The sequence below is a fragment of the Scyliorhinus torazame genome, chromosome 2 (assembly GCF_047496885.1).
Source record: "Scyliorhinus torazame isolate Kashiwa2021f chromosome 2, sScyTor2.1, whole genome shotgun sequence".
NCBI lineage: Eukaryota > Metazoa > Chordata > Chondrichthyes > Carcharhiniformes > Scyliorhinidae > Scyliorhinus > Scyliorhinus torazame.
This window is the reverse complement of record NC_092708.1, coordinates 20,963,945-20,983,224: the sequence shown is the minus strand read 5'-3', so window position 1 is coordinate 20,983,224 and position 19,280 is coordinate 20,963,945. Positions and strand designations below refer to the sequence as shown.

The 19,280-nt window shown below is 48.7% G+C and overlaps 1 protein-coding gene across 2 annotated transcripts in view; it reads right to left on the bottom strand.

Moving 5' to 3' along the window:
- Positions 1–535: 535 nt before the first annotated feature.
- cfap65 (cilia and flagella associated protein 65) overlaps positions 536–19,280 on the bottom strand; it is a 243,182-nt gene continuing 224,437 nt past the window's right edge. The window contains exons 34-35 of one of the 2 annotated variants that reach the window (XM_072469307.1): positions 9,080–9,142; positions 536–1,071 (exon numbers count right to left, since the gene is read on the bottom strand). In XM_072469307.1, the coding sequence (XP_072325408.1) occupies positions 912–1,071; positions 9,080–9,142 (223 nt within the window). In that variant the 3' untranslated portion in view covers positions 536–911. Of the gene's footprint in view, positions 1,072–9,079; positions 9,143–11,620; positions 11,705–19,280 lie in introns of both variants that reach the window. The other variant, XM_072469318.1, reaches the window with a different exon arrangement.

Genomic DNA, 19,280 nt, shown 5'->3' with positions numbered 1-19,280 from the left:
ATAGAAGGATACGGATCCAGGAAGTGTAGAAGATTGTAGTTTAGTCGGGCAGTATGGTCGGCACGGGCTTGGAGGGCCGAAGGGCCTGTTCCTGTGCTGTACATTTCTTTGTTCTTTGTTCTTTGTTTGTTCATCCGCAGCAATTTGCTTTTATTCTTAGATGAGAATCTGGCCAGCAGATCACTGAAACGGTCAGGAGATAAAGAGGCAAAGTGACAGGAAGGCTTGCCACGGAAGAATTGATCATCCAGCAGAACACAAAGCTTCTTCCTACTCCCATACTCATGGGTGCGAAGCCCACCCCCCCCCCCCCCCCCCCCCAGATACTCGAGAGCGATTCAAGCCATGTTCTGATTTAGATTCTGTGGAAAATGGTTGGGAAGATGAGTGTTGGTATAAAATGCATCATGAGACGAACAGGGTATACAAGCTCCTTAACCTTTCCTCCGAATCCAACAGAAAGCATTCTTAGGCTAAAATAATTTCTGAGGCATAAGGTAGAAAAGGTGGAAATAAAAATGAGGCAAAAAAAAAATTAAATGCACTCATTTTTAATTGTTTTACTTATATAACAAAAGGCACTGTTGTGACATCCTCTTTAACAACCTATATGTGGGATGCTCAGCAGAACCAAGACATGAAATACATCCTTTACACGGAATGCCACTTAAACCAAAATATGCACCACTGCAGCCAGTCAAATATGGCTGATCATTGGCATTTTTAACTTTATTACATAACAAATAGGATTTATTCCATCAAATTCTTTAATGCTCCGGGGTTGTCCGTTTAATTTTTTTCCCCCTCCCACTCCAATTCAGCTGAGATCGCCTCTCTTGTTTTACCCAAGGTTTCCCAGTCCTCAAGAGGCGTCTTCTCATCAAGGGTTTGGCGCCTCCCAGTCGGAGACGTCAGACGGTGCGGGAGCTGACGTTACCGGCAGACAGTGAGGGGTGGGTTTTCTTAATTTTATTGGCACTTAGCAACTTCTTTCTTGGAGGCTGGCCCTGAGTTTCAGTGTGCACGGTGGAAATTGACGCTGCTCTCTTGGGTCCAAACACGTCCGTAAATCTGGTGAGCAGATAAAATCACAGTTAAAAATCGACTGCAAAGAAAAAGACGCGTCAAGTCACAAGCTCATTGGACAGCAACCTTGCATGTACAGTATTTAGGACACTTAACGGGGGAGACAACAGTTGACGTCAAGCCACATGAGGAGACATCAGGACAGGGTGACCAAAGGCTTGTCCAAGGCTGTAGATTGAAACGAGATTATGAAAAGGAGAGAGAGGTCGAAAGGCAGAGAGAATTAAGGAGGGAATTTCAGAGCTTGAAAAGCCCAGGCAGCTGAAGGCATGGCCGCCAATGGTGGAGTATTTTAAATCAAGGTTCTGCAAAAGGTCAGGATTGGAGGAACATAGAGATTTTGGAGGGCTGTGGCACTGAGGGAGGTTACAGAGATAGGTGAGGCCGTGGATGAATTTGAAAACAAGGAAAATGGATTTAAAATTGAAATGAAGTCGGACTGAGAACCAGAATAGGTCAGCGAGCATAGGGTGATGAATGATGGAACAGGTATGAGGGGCTGAATGGCCAACTCCTGTTTTTATGCAAACTGGTTTATTTTCATCCTGTGCAGCATTTGGCTCCTGAATTTCTTTTCATAGATTATCGTAGAATTTACAGTGCAGAAGGAGGCCATTCGGCCCATCGGGTCTGCACCGGCTCTTGGAAAGAGTTCCCTACCCAAGGTCAACACCTCCACCCTATCCCATAACCCAGTAACCTCACTCAACACTAAGGGCAATTTTGGACACTAAGGGCAATTTATCATGGCCAATCCACCTACTCTGCACATCTTTGGACTGCGGGAGGAAACCGGAGCACCCGGAGGAAACACACCCAGACACGGGGAGAACGTACAGATTCCAAACAGACAGTGACCCAAGCCGGGAATCGAACCTGGGACCCTGGAGCTGTGAAGCAATTATGCTAACCACTGTGCTGCCCCTAATCAAGTGCAGGTGCAAAGTCAGAGGGCGGGTTTCTCCGTCCCGCCGCACCAGTGGGGTTTCCCATTGTGGGGCAGCCCCACGCCGTCGGGAAACCCCCGGGCTGCCGGCCCAAAGGAGAATCCCGACGGCGGAGAATTCAGCCCAGAGTTTCTCCCCGCTTGATAGGATGTGGAGAGGATGTTTCCTCATATGGGAGAGTCTAGAACTAGGGGGTCACTGTTTAAAAATAAGGGGTGGCCTATTTAAGACAGAGATGGGGAGAATTTCCTTTTCTCAGATGATCATTAATCTTTGGATCTCTTCCTCAAAGGGCAGTGGAAACAGAATCTTGGAATATTTTGAAGGCAGAGCAAGATAGATTCGGGATAAGTAAGGGGGTGAAAGGTTGTTGAGGGATAGGTAAGAATCAGGTCAGCCATGATCTTTTGAATGATGGAGAAGTCTGAAGGGGGCAAGTGGCCTCCTCCTGATCCTAATTTGTAAGGGTATATGTTTGAAGATAGGTAACTCCATGCTGTGGGAGCACTGGGGCAAAGCTACCGTTTTGCAGCAGTGTTCTACTTGGCATGACCAAACAGCTGGAATTGTGCTTGTGAATTGGTGTTTGAATTCTCAAAAATCCAGGGAAATAGAATCTTGGAAGGTGAGACTGAAACCCTGTGATGTCGGCCATATTGAAGACATTTCAAGTGGTGCTACTTTTAAGAAAGAATCCCAAGGCAAGATCGACAAAGGTGAAGACGAGAAAGCCTCATGAGAGTGAGAGTTTCAATGAGATTGGTTGACTCACAGTGTGACCAACATCTGGGTGGGTTATTGAGAAATCCATGGTATCCGTTTTGGTTGCTGCTGCCATTTATTGTGCATTGTGGTGTGTCTGACCGCAGTTTGTCTGTGAATTTACATGTACCTCATACTTCCCCTGAAAGTTGAAGTGTAAAGATAGAAGCTGGGCGCGATTTAACGGCCCCGTTGCACCTGACGCGGATCCATGCATGCCCGGTAAATCCCGGGACAGGTCGAAATCAGAATCCATGCAGGAAGCCAATCGGTTCGCAATCTAACGGGCCCACCACCATTGGTGGGTTCCTGATCCAACCGAGACACCAATTGACAACAATTAAGACCAATCTTCATCTCATTACGAGATGGAAGTCTAATTTAACGCCCTCCCGGGTACTAACTTGCCCCCCAGCGAGTGGTCACGGTTAGCGGTCCTATTTAAAAACGGGAACCTAGCGTAATGGCTACTGAGGGAATCAGAGGAGGCGAGTAGCTGTTTTCGTTTTCGGGCACGCAGCCTAGGGGCTGCTGCTCCAGTGCTTAGAGGCGTGTTGGGGGGGGGGGGGGGGGGGGGTGCGGGAGAGTGAACCTGGTCGGGAGGCAGGGCACCATCGGTCGGGGTCGCCCTGAGTTTGAGGAGTGAGGGGCTCAGCACCTACGGGTCCTACAGACCATCCCCGAAATGTGTAGACCCATAACAGAGGCAACTACAGCTACTGCCTGGCTGACCCACCAAACTCTTCCAGGAGAGTCCTGTTCATGGTTATGTGCTGAAGGTCACTTTAACTCCCTTCGACTGTGAGCAACCTCCTGAAGGAACCACACCTTAAGGAACTAGCATTGTTCGTTACATGAATCATTCACATATGCAGGCTGTGTTTGCTGCTTGCTCCTGGTGGTGGTTGCAGATGGCTGGAGGCTGCTGTTGCTGTTTCCTTCCTTTTCTACAGCAGGAATGGAGGACAATTATTACCTGGGTACTAGACCACAGGGGAACGGAGGAGTCCAGAAGGCAATCTCGTTTGAAGCAAGAAGCCGCTGCGGGACAAAGTACTCGACATTGTTCCAAATGGGCCAGCTGCGAATCCGTTGAAGAAATGCTCTCGCAGATTATTTTATTGGTGTGGTGAGTGCTGCATGTAACTGGCATGTCACCGCGGGTTAAACACGCTGGAAGTCAGGGATGTTCAACTGCATCTTGAGCGCCAGTGGAATATGTGGATGCCAGGATTTGGTTCCGTTGAAGTTGGGCCGTGTGGGAGGGGCCTGCACAGTTGGGGCTCCTGGATGGAGAATGGCTCTGATACATGGAACAAGTAACACATTGATGACAGATCATTTCTACGACAACGTTCTGGATGTGATAACACATAATCAGGCTTCCCCTTTGTTTCTGATGAGGAACCTGCGGGGGTAATACCGTGTTTTATTTTTGTGAAAATGAGCTTTGTATTGGTACCAATATGGAACGGTCTTGTTTCCTTGTTGTTTAATGGTGATATGTGGAATATTATGTAGTTGATTTTCAAATCTTTGTAACTGTTGACCATTCAATAAAGAAAATATTCTCAAGTGCATTTTATTGCCGAGCATTCCATATAAAACTGAGAGTCCTGGAAACTTTGCCTGAACCCAGGGGCATCAATGCCACCGAGGCAGCAGCTGATGTGGTTGGGGTAAGTGTGCAAGGCGGGGTTCCACAGTACAACCGGCTCAGTGGATGGTACTCTGAGTGAAGGCGGGACATGTAAGGATGGGGAGGCTTGGGTTATTTGAGGGTCCCGGGGTGGACGACCTAATTGATTGTTGGTCTCTCTCTCCTTCTGCAATTCCTTACAGATAAAGCAAGCTGGATCGTGTCACTGACCCTGTAGCGGCAGCCCAGGCGGCCAGACTCTGGAGAAGGTGGCAGCAACCTCGATGCAGGCTCGAGACGGCACCCCTCGTGCAGGGGTGTAGATCCGGCTGCCCAACAGGCAGGAGCGGGGCCCAGAGAGGGACGCCGGTGATGGCCCAATGTGCACAAGTGTCATTGGTCGTTCGAGAAGATGCTGGAGAGCATGTGTTGCAGGGTGCTCCATCTCAACACGGAGATAGTACGGCACCTGTGCCATGTCTCCGCGGACCTGGCACCCTGTGGAGGAGGAGGGCATCATTCCCGGCGGCTGTGCCTTGAGCGGCTTGAGGGCTTGAGCGGGCCTTGTGCAGCATTTCACAAGGTACAGCCCACAAGACCATCTGTGAGGTAACGGTTGCCCTGTACGCCTGGGCAGCTGGATTCTCCGTCATGGCCAGAATGCCCCAACTGATGGCACATATGTCGCCTTGTGCGCACCGGCACATCAGGGAATGCCCTTCATTAACAGGAAGGGGTTCCACTCCCTGAATGTTCAACTCGTGTGTGAACACCTCGTCCCTTGATCATGCATGTGTCTGCATTCTTCCCAGGGAGCATGACACAGCTACATCCTGGAAAACCCGGAGACCCCCAGCGTCTTCGAGGACCACCCCAGGATGATGGGTTGGCTTTTGGGGGATAAGAGGTACCTGATGACGGCAGTGCGGAGGCCGGTGACCGATGCAGAGACCCAATATAACAAGAACCATGTTGCCACCTGTACTGAAATTGAACGGTGCATTGGGCTGCTCAAAATGTGGATCCGATGCCGGGATCACTCTGGTGGTGAAGTGCAGTACACCCCCCAGAGGATCCTGCTTTGTGGTGGTCTGCTGTGCCCTCCACCACCTGGCATGTCAGCAGGGCAACATGCTGGGGGAACAGGATGGACATGCGGCCTGGACTGAGGAGGATGAGGAGGGGCCGGACCATGGAGGACGAGCGCGGGGAGAACCCTCAGTAGCAGACGGAGGAAGGAGGACAGGCGGCAAGGAGGGTCTGGCATGCCCAGCAGGCCAGGAGGTCTTCATCATTGCCCGCCTCTCCCAGGATGAGGCTTTGCCCATCAGCCCAACCACTCTCACAATCCCTCCTTTACCCCTCGATTCCTTCTTTACCCCTCCGATCCCTCCTTCCCCCCTCCCCTCATTGACCAGCCCCCATCCTCCCACCCATTCTCCCCCCCCCCCCCCCCCCCCCCCCCAATTCCCTGACCGTCCCACTCACCCCCAACCCCTAACCATCCTGGTCTGTGTCCCATCACCCCAGGATAATGGGCCTGTGTCGGCACTGTCAGCAGGTCCATATAGAAGACAGGAGAGTGATGATCACTCACTGTGAGGTTAGCTCTGGTGCTCCTCAGTCTATGCCAAAGTTTGACTCCTGTCTTTCTGCTGACAGCACCTCATACCCATCACCTGCACGTGGTCTGCATTGGGGGCTCTTGCTGTCAGAACACTGTGCCCAGGGGGGCAAGGGGTGGGGGGAGCAGAGGGCAACAGGGGGCAGGGGGTGCAGGCAGGCCTGCTGAGAAATAACATGACTGAAGCTTCACATGTATCAATATAACATGCATTAATTGTGAACATCCATGAACCTTATTGTCTCGAGTTACAGATGGAGTGCCCCGCCAATGTAATAATAATATAATAATAATCTTTATTGTCACAAGTAGGCTTACATTAACACTGCAATGAAGTTACTGTGAAAAGCCCCTAATCACCACACTCCGGCACCTGTTCAGGTACACCGAGGGAGAATTCAGAATGTCCAATTTACCTAACAAGCTTTCGGGACTTGTGGGAGGAAACCGGAGCACCCGGAGGAAACCCACGCAGACACAGGGAGAACATGCAGACTCCGCACAGACAGTAACCCAAGCCGGGAGTCGAACCCTGGAGCTGTGAAGCAACAGTGCTAACCACTGTGCTACCGTGCTGCCCACCTGTACCTGGGACATGCTGTGGACTGCCCGGCATTGTCCACCTTCCCCTGGAACATGCTGTGGACTGCCCCGGTAATGTCCACCTCCCCCTGAGACATGCTGTGGACTGCCCCGGTAATGTCCACCTCCCCCTGGGACATGCTGTGGACTGCCCCGGTAATGTCCACCTCCCCCTGAGACATGCTGTGGACTGCCCCGGTAATGTCCACCTCCCCCTGAGACATGCTGTGGACTGCCCCGGTAATGTCCACCTCCCCCTGAGACATGCTGTGGACTGCACCGGTAATGTCCACCTCCCCCTGGGACATGCTGTGGACTGCCCGGCAATATCCACCTCCACCTGGGACACGTTCCTCAGCGACTGGGACATGATGACCTCAGCCATGGTCGTCCCAGAATGAGCCGCGCCTTGTACACCACCACTCAAGACGCTGATGCCGTGCTTCAGGCTTTCCACCGCCGTCGCCACCCTTGCAGTGTTGGCCTCAATGCCACGCATTGTCGGCATTACCTCCTGCACCATAGCCTCTGGGAATCCTCCAAACGGCTATGCACTCGCTGCAATGTCGCTGACACCCACTCCTGAATCTCATGGCTTTGTCCTAACATCTGCATCAGCTCCGGGAGAACCTTGTCCAGAAGCTCGGCATCTGATTGGGGCCCAGCTAAGTCAAGGGATCCAGCAGACCGCCGACTGCCATCTCCCTTAGTTATTCCTGCCTCCACCTGATGTGTATCAGCGACTGTGTGGTGCTCACCAGATTGTGCCCCAGAAGTCTGCCCACTAATGTCACCCACTGTTCTAGGTATCTCTGCACTGGTGGAAGGTGGGGGTGACAGCTGTGACACCTCGATGGTGGTCTCCTCGGAGCTCTCCTCCGGGGTGGTCTTTTGAATGGTTGGGGGGGGGGGGGGGGAGGATTACTCCAAATGACCCATCCTCATCAGATGGAGATCCTGCGAGAGAATGGACATGTGGTCAGTGAGAGGGAAGGATTTTGTTGTGTGACATGGACAATTCACTTGAGACAGGGCATCTGGGTGATGAGGCAGTGGATCCACACATCTACGGTGCAGATCAACCTCGCTGTTGGTGGCTGCTCTCTCCTTGGACAACCCCACAATTTCCAGGCTCCATACCTCATAGTGGGTGAGGACTCGGATCTCTGATAGTCCGACCCTGTCTTGGCCCTTTCCTGCTTATTTTGGGCTATATTCTCCTGCACGGAAAAGAGTGGTCATTGTGAGCCACGCACTTGATGGATCAGGGAGAGTCTATAGCAATTTGAATGTATGGGCACCACACCTGGACAGGAAGGGGTTGTGCTGGTGGAGGAACAAGCACAAAGAACAGATGTGGGGAGGGTGCAAGGTGTCAACCAGTGATATTGGGGGGGGGGGGGGGAATTTGAGGTGGAAACTATGCGAGGAGCGAGGCGGTGACTTACCCTCGCAACTCGGTGGAGGTCGTTGGTCTACTTCCAACATTGGACAGCGATCCTCCTGGTCATGCTGCCTGCATTGACAATCGCTGCTGCTGCCTCCCAGGCGGCATTGCTGACCCTCCAACTCCCTCTGTGAAACAGGATGCCCCGTCTCTCATTCATAGTGTTGAGAACTCTGTCCAGGTCGGCATCCCCAAAGTGAGGAGCAGGTCTGTGTGCTGCATGCTTGTGTATTGACTGGGAGTGAGTGGTGAGGGAGCACTTAAAAGCAGCTCCCCTTGTTAGCAGCGAGACGCTGGGGCACTAGTCTGGCAGATCAGATGGTAAGGTAGTTAATAATGGCAAGAAGCGCGTGGGGGCTCATTTTCGGGTGTTTCCATTAAATCGCTCCCATGTTTAACAATGATGTTGCTTTATAGTCATACCAGCGGAAGGCACGTCCGTCAGTAGTAAGCAAAGAAAACCAACAATGTGGCAGAAAATATGATTGACAAAGGTCTCAGAGGGTTCTAAGGCTGGAGGAGGTTACAGAAAGAGGGAGAGGGCAAAGCCATCAGTGATTTAAGACGACTAGAGCTTGTAAGACACGGGTGCAAGAAATGGCTCCAAGCAGAATTCTTGCTGGACGGAAAATATTCCAGGGCTATGGGGAAGAGCAGGGCACTGGGATTTAACTGGATTGCTCTTCAAGAGTTGGTGCAGGCTCAATGGGCCGAATGGCTTCCATCTGTGCTCCACTATATGTTCTATGCAAGGGGAACAATTGTTAGATAAGCACCCCTGTAATTACAGCTTGCTAGTCACTGACCTTGGTGAGGTTGATGCTCGAGGTGAGCTGATCCAGCTGAGCTAACCCAGGCATGATGAACCAGTCGGTCTCCTTCTAAGTTGCACTTCCTGTGATTCCAGGACATGTTGGTTGCACATACAGTATACATCTTACAGGTGAATGTAAATGCTACAGATAAGTTACTTGTGCAGTAACTTCACTTACTTTGGGTTGTCGATGTCCAAATCGGTCTTACTCTCTGATGATTTAATTTCAACCTCTTGTAGACTAAATTTGGAGAAAGCTAAAGATTACTATCAAATTATGTCAGGTTATTCCTCAGGTAGTTTGTTAACGGGACTAAGGCATAGAGTTCAAGTCTGACCCAGGGTTGGTCCTTAGTCTGTGCTAAGGGTGCAACAGATAGACTACTCCAACTAATCTGTGTCTACCTGGGTTAAAATTGAAAAATAAATAAATTTTGATAATTTCACCAGGACTCTCATCGAAGGACTCCACCTGGATTATTTACCTGCTAAAACAAACAGTTGGCTTAAAACAACTTTAAACTGACTGTTGACGAAGGAATGTTGGGGAAACGTGACTGCAGTGTTATGTAAGACAGTCTGTAAGGTTACAGATAAGAAGGCATCTGTAGATTCTGAGTGACCATGGTAAACACCAGGTGCTGTTTGGGAGCTTTAGTCTGTGCAGCCATGGGCAAGAGAGAATGGAAAATTACCCACAGGGATATTGATTTTCAGCACCAACAGGGGGAAACAGTGGCACGGTAGTCATATCACTGGACTAGTCCGCCAGGAGCCCAGTTCAAAAAGCCTTGGTTCAAAAATTCCACAATCGCAGTTGGTGATACTAAATCTGGAATTATAAAGCTAGTCTCGGTAATGGTGACTAGGACATCATCTATCTACGTCAACACTCATTGATTGGTGTAAAAACCCCATCCGACTCACGAATGTCTTTAAGGAAGGATATCTGTTATCAGTACCCAGACTGACCCACATGACTCCAGACCCACAGTTACGCGGTTGACTCTTAACTGCCCTCTGAGATGGTCAAGCAAATGTAAGGGTCACTCCCTTTCTTTTACTTTTGCCGTTACAGTTTTGATTCACGGATGATTAATGGACATGTGTCTTTGAGGCAAGTGGCCTGTGCCTTTAATTCAAGCAGAGGATTTCAGCAGCAGGTGAGGTCGCTGTGCTAGTCTGTGCTGGTTGAACTGGAGGGAGGTGTAGACGGAGTAATGACAGAGATTGGCTGGGACTCGGTTTGATTGATGTGGCTGGTGGCCAATGAATTGGCCCAAAAGATTGTGCTCTGCCTGGTAACGGATGGTGATTGGATCTTATCCCACTGAAATGGTTCAGAAACCTAAGGAGCTTTCAGTTTTGATTATGGCAACACGGAGGTAAAAGATCCTGCTAAACTCTCTCCAGAAAGCTGCTGCTGAAGCTCTCCAAAGAGATCCATCTAAACTTGCTCCAGAAAGCCCGCTGTGAGGGCTGGACTCTCTCCAGAACATAGAACTGTACAGCACAGAACAGGCCAAGGAACCAGCTAACTCTCTCTTCAATCAGCCTGATGGCGTTGGATTCCTGAAACCACAGGGCCTGAAGGCAGGCCACGAACTAAAAGCAAAATTTGATAAAACAGGGACTCTGCCTTCCAGGAAAATTGTGAGTGCAGGCTTCAAAACAAAGACTGTAATCTACAAGCTCACTGTGAAGAAAGCATGCAAGGAACCATCATCCTTTCTCTTTCACTTACGTTTTCCCCCTTTTCCACCCCTCTGTGTTTGTCTGTCTTGTGTGTGTGTAGAGGATGGGGAGGCAAGTCAAAGTAAGAGTTAGGTACTTATTATTATTTAAACAACTGTAATTGCTGTGCATGTCATTATAGTTCAGTAATAAATAAACAGTAATTGTGTATAAACTCACAAACCATGTGACTAATTATTGGGCAGCCAAGGGCAGAAGACTTTGGGTATTATTATAAAACATATATTGTGTTGTGAATCGGGGCACTTGGGGCTGGAATTGACCACATACTAGCCCAGGGTGGCGTAACACAAGCTGCTCGGTTCAAGGGAAATTAGGGGTTTGTAACAAATACTGGGAGTGCCAGTGAGACACATCCTGTGAAAGAATAAAAAAGAATGATGGAAGAGACAGTTCACGGGACAGTGCTCAGTGCACGAGGAAAACATGCCACAGGAATTACGAAACTCTCATTACCAGGATGTTGTCAGAGAATCGGCTGATCGGTGTTTTAATTGTATTAGTGATTTAAAAGTTTTACGCATCTGTCTTTAAATCTGTACTGCGTTCATGTTATTAAAAACCATTAGTTAGAACACTTTTAAGTCTTGGTTCACCTCACTCATTAGCCTCAAGTTAAGAGAGAAAAAATAAATGATCCTGCACCAGTTTTGTCCTTGTACCGGGAACTGTGCTGGTAAGTGTGGACATCTGGCTCAATTCCAAGAAGCAGCTCCTCACAGTGGAAAGGTGCCAAGAAATGCCACGAAGGGAACAAAGTAGGAACTGAGTGGTGAAGAATACAAAAGAAGTGGAATGAGGAGGGACCATAAAAATGATTTCAGAGATTGGAAGAGAGGGCCAGGTGAGAGGGGATTTGGGGAAAAAAGATGTTTCGGAGACAAGTAGTCAGAGGGAGGGATTTGAGAGTGAGAAGAGGGGTTGAAAGTGAAGCTGTCAATGGCGGAATAAATAGGTTTCCTACCGACATTCACTGTCTTAGTCAGTGCTGATAGGTACTGCAGGATTCCCCGGGTCAGACAACACTACCCCAGCAAAAGGTTCACTCCTACAGGGGAGAAAATTGGGATTTAAAAAAAAAATATCATATGGTTTGTTGCATGAATATTAACGCTATTGTTTGTTCATTTAATATATGCTCTGCACGAGATTTTTCATGACATTGTGTTGAGGAAGGCAACAATTACAGGTCAACTTTCACACTGCTTTAAAATTTCATATTTGGCATGAGTGTTTGCAGGGCCCCGGAGAACAGAGGCCCATTTTAACAGCACTGTGGGCCAGGAGGAGCACGTGAATTCCACACCATCCCTCAGAAACGTCTTCAGCATACTTTCAGTCAATCATGGCCTCCTCCCGTCTCCCCTGGTGCAACTGCAGATCGCCACCTTCAACACCAATCTCAGATCTCTGCCACCATCACAGCCAAACACCCTCTTCCAGTGTCAGTATCACTCTCCAGCAGCCATCCCATTTCCCATCGCCTCTCTATCAATCCATCCCGCCCACCAATCTCTCGAGATCCTATTCATGTATCTGAAGGACTATCAATGAAGAATGGGTATCAATGCAGGGGGGGGGGGGGGGGGGGGCATGCCAGGAGCAGAACCAGGCATACCTAAAAAAGAGGTGTCAACCTGGTGAAGCTATAACACCGGCTTACTTGCACGCTAAGCAGTGCAAGCAGTATAAAATAGACAAGTGTTTTGCAAACTTTTTTTTCCGGGACCCACTTTTACCAACCGTCCGACCTTCGCGACCCGCGCCGGCCAACCTTCGCAACACACTATTTTCACTTACTTTTAATGCGACAGGGGAGTCTGCTTGGTCTTCACCATCTTGTTCCAATCAGGTTCACAGGAGGAGAGGAAAATGTGCATATCAGGTGCGGAGTTCAGCCGGTTCTTTTATGCTGTCTTCATCCTTGTGAGGACTGAAAATCCAACCTCGCACATGTAAGTCGTTGTGAAGGACAACAGCAACAAAATGCTTCTTTTACTCAGCACTGGATACTCCTTGGAGACGCTACTCCAGAATGCTGACAGCCTCATGGACTTGTGCCGTGTTTTTAATCTGCCGTCACAGGTGAGGCGCAAAAGTTGAGTCTCTTCATTCTGTATATATGTTTCTGGAACCTACCTCTTCATTCACCTGAGGAAGGAGCAGTGCTCCGAAAGCTAATGATTCAAAACAAACCTGTTGGACTTTAACCTGGTGTTGTAAGACTTTTACTGTCTTCATTTGGAGTCTGGGGTCTCAAACTCGAAAGTATTTTCCACTCGCCTCTTCTCTTTCAAAATCTAAAACTTCTCCTCTGGAAAGTAGCGACAGAAACTGTTGATCAGCGCAGCCAGATGCAACTGAATAAGGCTTGCCAGTCTATTGACCGTTCCCTTACTCACACTGTTTTCTTCGAAGTGTCGTAGCAGTGTGGGGAACATGTAGTGATTTTGGCTTTGTACTCGCACTTGCAAAACTTTCAATGACTTTTGGAAAGCATCTACTTCTTCAAAGTGCCAAAACAATCATCACCCTTCCCTTGCAATTTGAGGTCCGGTTCGTTAAGCATTGAAAAGATGTTTGCAAGGTAAGACATAGATAGCATCCAATGGTCACTTTCCAGTATTTTTCTGCATGTAACACTCATGGGCTTTCCTTCCTGATTTGCACTGGAACAATTAACAAAGCCATATCTCAAGAAATCATCTTTATACTGTTTTATTCTCAATTGCAGTTTCTTCTTAATGGATTGTTCACTGGAGGCACTGCAGCTCTGTATACAGCTCTCACCAGCACTGCTCTGTCCTGCTGTGGACTCCTGAGCAACTCGCTCCCGGCAGATTCAGGTGTGAGATCGTGGTCTGGTTGTGTCTCTGGCCCTCTTCTTTATTACGATACGATCCATCTTCAGCTCTTCGCACAGTCCTGTTGCTTGCTGGCACCTACAAAATGGAAGAATCTCTCCTCCATGATTTTGCACCCAAAGCAGGGACATACAGGGCACCTGACGTCAGTGTAGATGCCGGGCGTGTGACCTGCTCTATGCTGCCGCTTCTGGCTGGAAGACTCCATTTTTCGTATTTAAAGGCTGGTCACGGCTGACATTCTCAACTTAAAAGCCAGTCGCAGCCCGCATGAAAGTTGGTTTCCGCCAGTGGGTGCTTCTCCCACGATCGGCGCCGCGTTGCCCACGACTCTCCCGACACACGCTTGCGAGTTGAGACCCGCCATTTGAAGAACCCTGCTACAGTCAGAGCTAAGTGATCTAAGCTCTGCAGTCCTGTCACAACCAGTCGTGAATGGTGGTGGGCAATTAGACAACTCATTGGAACACGAGGCTCCCCAAATAGCTCCATCCTCAAGGATGGCGGAACCCAGCACCTCAGTGCAAAAAATAAGGCTGCAGCATTCGCAATAATCTTTAGCCAGAAGTGCCGAGTGGATGATCCATTTCAGTGTCCTCCGGAGGTCCCCAGTATCACATTGGTCAGCCTTCAGTCAATTTGATTCACCCCACATGATATCAAGAAACGGTGGGGAGCACTGGATACTGCAAAAGCCCTGACAATGTTCCGGCAATACTACTGAAGACTTGTGCTCCAGAACTTGCATGCCACTAGCCAAGCTGTTAAAGTACAGCTACAACACTGGCATCTACCTGGCAATGTGGAAAACACCCCAGGTCTGTCCTGTATACAAAAAGCATAATAAATCTAACCTGTTCATGGACGCTCAGTTTGGGTTCTGCCAGGGTCACTCAGCCCCTGACCTCATTACAGCCTTGGCTCAAACATGGACAAAAGAGCAGAATGACAGACGTGAGGCGAGAGTGACTGTCCTTGACATCAAGGCAGCATTTGACTGAGTATGGAGCCCAAAAATGCAGCAAGACCTGGACAATATCCAGGCTTGGGCTCACAAGTGCCAGGCAATGACCATCTCCTACAATAGAGGATCTAACCATCGCCCCTTGACATTTAATTACCATCGCTGAATCCCCCACAATCAACATCCTGGGGGTTACCATTGATCAGAAACTGAACTGGACTAGCCATATTAATACTGAGGCTACCAGGGCAGGTCAAAGACTAGGAATCCTACAGCGAGTAACCTCACCTCCTAAAATCAGGATGGTGTGCGTCTTGAGGGCGGATTTGCCAGGTTGCGGAGTTCCCATACATCTGCTGCCCTTGATCTTCTAGATAGTTTTGATCATGGATTGGGAAGACCATAACAGCACTGTAGGTATACCTACACCATATGGACTGCAGGGGGTCAAGGTGGCAGCTCACCACCCACCTTCTCAAGGGCAATTGGGGATGGGCATAAATGCTGGCCTAGCCAATGAGGCCCATATCCCATGAATGAATAATTAAAATCTCCAAGTCCCCAGCTTTGGATACATGTCAGCCAGACTAAAAGAAGATTGCAAGAGTTTTTTTTTCGATATATAAAAGGTAAGAGAGAGACGAGGGTGGACATAGGACCACTGGAAAATGAGGGTGGAGAAGTGGTAATAGGGATCAAAGAAATGGCAGAGGAACTGAATAGGTACTTTGCATCAGCTTCATGGTGGAAGACACAGTGGCAACGTAGAACTTCAAGAGAGTCAGGGGGCAGAGGTGAGTGTAGTGGCCATCACTAAGGAGAAGGTGCTGGGGAAGCTGAAAGGCCTGATGGTGGATAAATCACCCTGACCAGGTGATCTAAACCTCAGGGTTCTAAAAGAGATAGTTGAGGAGATTGTGGTGGCATTGGTGGAGATTGTGGAGACATTGGTGATGATCTTTCAGGAATCACTGGAGGCAGGGAGGGTCCCAGAGGACTGGAAAATGGCTAATGTAACACCGCTGTTTAAGAGGGGAGGGTGGCAGAAGACGGGAAATTATAGGCCTGTTAGTCTGACTTTGGTCATTGGTAAGATTTTAGAGTCCATTATTAAGGATGAGATTACAGAGTACTTGGAAGTGCCATGGTAAAATAATAATAATCTTCATTATTGTCACAAGTAGGCTTACATTAACACTGCAATGGAGTTACTGTGAAAAGCCCCTAGTCACCATATTCCGGCGCCTGTTCGGATACACTGAGGGATAATTCAGAATGTCCAATTCACCTAACAAGCACGTCTTTCGGGACTTGTGGGAGGAAACCGGAGCACCCGGAGGAAACCCACACAGACACGGGGAGAAAGTGCAGCACAGACAGTGACCCAAGCCGGGAATCAAACTTGGGACCCTGGCGCTTTGAAGCAACAGTGCTAACCACTGTGCTACCGTGCTGTTGATAGTGGGGGATTCAGCGATTGTAATGCCACTGAATGTCAAGGGGGATGGTTACCAAAGTGGCCATGGTGAAAATGAAATTGAATGTAGGGAAATGGCTGGGAAAATAAAGCAAAGATATCTATTTAAAAGCAATTTTCTCCAACAGTGATAAAGCTGCTAACATTGAGAACTATGCTAAGGGATAGCTTATTAATGGGACCCAATATGTTTCATCTGCTCCTGTGCAGCTGGTGGTAAAAATAAATTAGAAAGTAGAGGAGCAAAAAGTAATACTTGGAAACCTCAGGTAATCTGTGCTTCATCAACTTTGACATCTTCCAGAATCCTTCCATGACTGTGCAAGTAATGGACATTAAAAAAATGTGAACATTTCAGTCACATTCTGTGATTCTGTGACATGTCGCACAGATTGATCAATAGAGAATGGAACAGGACTTTTCTCTTCAAATTTACGGTACACAGAAAGTGTTCTCGGCACATCTTTCAGCAGTTCCATTTCTCTTTGTTGAACACTTCTCTTTGTAGAAGATTCTCTTTGTCTTGTTCTGTTGTGATATTTACCGAAAAGGGTACTGTCATTGGCACAGTACATATTCATGGGAGAAAGGAAGAGGTAATAAAAGTACGGCTACATAGTGGGCAGCACGGTAGAACAGTGGATAGCATTGTGGCTTCACAGCGCCAGGGTCCCAGGTTCGATTCCCCGCTGGGTCACTGTCTGTGCGGAGTCTGCACGTTCTCTCCGTGTCTGCGTGGGTTTCCTCCGGGTGCTCCGGTTTCCTCCCACAGTCCAAAGACGTGCAGGTTAGGTGGTTTGGCCATGCTAAATTGCCCTTAGTATCCAAAACGTTTAGGAGGGGTTATTGGGTTACGGGCATAGGGTGGAAGTGAGGGCTTAAGTGGGTCAGTGAAGATTCGATGGGCCGAATGGCCTCCTTCTGCACTGTATGTTCTATGTAATCTCTAGTCAGTCAGAGGCAGACATCAGTATGTTACTGAACTTCACAAGTGCCTTAAGGTCAAGGAAGATGAGAATGAACACATCTTTCAGATACTTGTTCAGAAGATGGGTTCGACTGGAACACAAAACATGAGTGGAACACAAGACATGAGCCCTCCAGAAAGACTTACCTCAGGTTGACATTCCAAAAGCTAACACCGCTACCCCCAGGGTGCCATGATGCGGAGATGCCGGCGCTGGACTGGGGTGGGCACAGTAAGAAGTCTCACAACACCAGGTTAAAATCCAACAGGCTTATTTGAAATCATAAGCTTTCCTTCAACAGGTGAATTGGAGGCAGGTTCACAAACACAGCATACATAGGAGAGACGCAATTGCAAGATAATTACAGATTGGAATGTGAAGAATGATTGGAATGAGAGTCTTTACAGGTAAACAAACCTTTCCAGGTACAAACAGTGTGAGTGGAGTGAGGAATAATCACAGGTAATCGAAGTGTGAATTGTTTCAAGCCAGGACAGTTAGTGGGATTCTGCAAACCCCGGGCAGTATAGTGGGGGTTCATGTAATGTGACATGAACCCGAGATCCTGGTTGAGGCCGTCCTCATGCGTGCGGAACCTGGCTCCCAGTTTCTGCTAGACGATTCGGCGTGGTCGCGTGTTTTCAAGGCCGCCTTGGAGAATGTTTACCCGAAGATCGGAGGTTGAATGTCCTTAACTGCTAAAGTGTTCCCCAACTGGAAGAGAACACTCCTGTCTGGCGATTGTTGCGCGTTGTCCATTCATCTGTTGTCTTAGCGTCTGCATGGTCTCGCCGATGTACCACGCCTCGGGACATCCTTTCCTGCAATGGCCGAGTTGCATGAGTGTGTACCGTGTACTGGTGGGTGGTGTTCTCACGCGTGATGGTAGTATCCATGTTGATGATCTGGCTTGACTTGCAGAAGTTGCCGTGGCAGGGTTGTGTGGTGTGGCTGGGTAGTTTGCTGCAAACAATGGTATGTTTGAGGCTGAGCGGTTGTTTGAAGGCAAGTAGTGGAGATGTGGCGATGGCCTTGGCAGGATGGTCATCGTATTCGATGACATGTTGAAGGCTCCGAAGAAGATGTCATAGTTTCGAGCGAAGGGTACTCTGTCGATCGTGTCCCGTGTTTTGGCTTCTGAGGAGGTCGGTGCAGTTTTTCACTGTGGCGCATCAGAAGAGTCGATCGATGAGCTGAGCTCCATATTCCGTTCTTACAAGGTATCTTTCAGCATCTATACGTGCCTGTCGTGTTACTCCTCGTCCGAGAAAATCCTGAGTATAAGGAGGGCTTGTCCGTAGGGAATGGCTTCTTTAATGTGTTTAGGGTGGACGCTGGAGAAGTGGAGCATCGTGAGGTTATCCATGTGCTTGCGGTAGAGTGAAGTGCTGAGGTGTCTGTCTTTGATGGAGATGCATGTGTTCAAGAAAGCAACCGATTCTGGAGAGCAGTCCTTGGTGAGTCTGATGGTGGGATGGAACTTTTTGATGTCAATATATAGTCATTTCAGTGATTCCTCACCGTGAGTCCAAAGGAAGAAAATGTCGTCGATGTACCTAGTGTACAGTGTCGGTTGAAGGTCCCCTGCGGTGATGAGGTTGCACTTAAACTTGCACATGAAGGTGTTGGCGTATTGAGATGCGAACTTGGTCCCCATGGCTGTTACCTGTGTCTGAATGAAGAACTTGTTGTCGAAGGTGAAGACGTTGTGTTCCAGAATGAAGCGGATGAGTTGTAGAATTGCATCTGGAGATTGGCAGTTGTCGGTGTTGAGTACTGAGGCTGTTGCAGCAATGCCGTCGTCATGGGGGATGCTGGTGTAGAGTGCCGAGACGTCCATTGTGACGAGGAATGTCCCTGGTTCAATTGGTCCATGGGTGCTGAGTTTCTTAAGAAGTCTGTAGTGTCGCGATAGAAGCTGGGGGTTCCTTGTGGGGGTTTCAGGATGCCCTCGACGTAGCCAGAGAGGTTCTCACACAGGGTCCCATTGCCTGATACGATGGGACAGCTGGATGTGTTGGCTTTATGTATCTTTGGGAGGCGGTAGAGATTTCCAACGTGGGGAGTATGCAGGATGAGAGCAAGTAGGATGCACCGAAGGTCTGGATCAAAGATTTTGATCCGTTTGTTGAGTCGGCGGGTATGTTCTTTGGTCAGATCGGCGGGTAACTGTCTGTAGTGTTCCTGGTTGTTGAGTTGTCGGTACACTTCTTTGCAGTGTAGTCCGTTCTGTTCAGTATAACAGCAGCTCCTTCTTTGTCTGCTGGTTTGATGACAATGTTGTGGTTAATCTTGAGAGTGCAGATGGCGTTGCGTTGTGCTTGGGTGATGCTTGGAGCTCTCTTGATGAG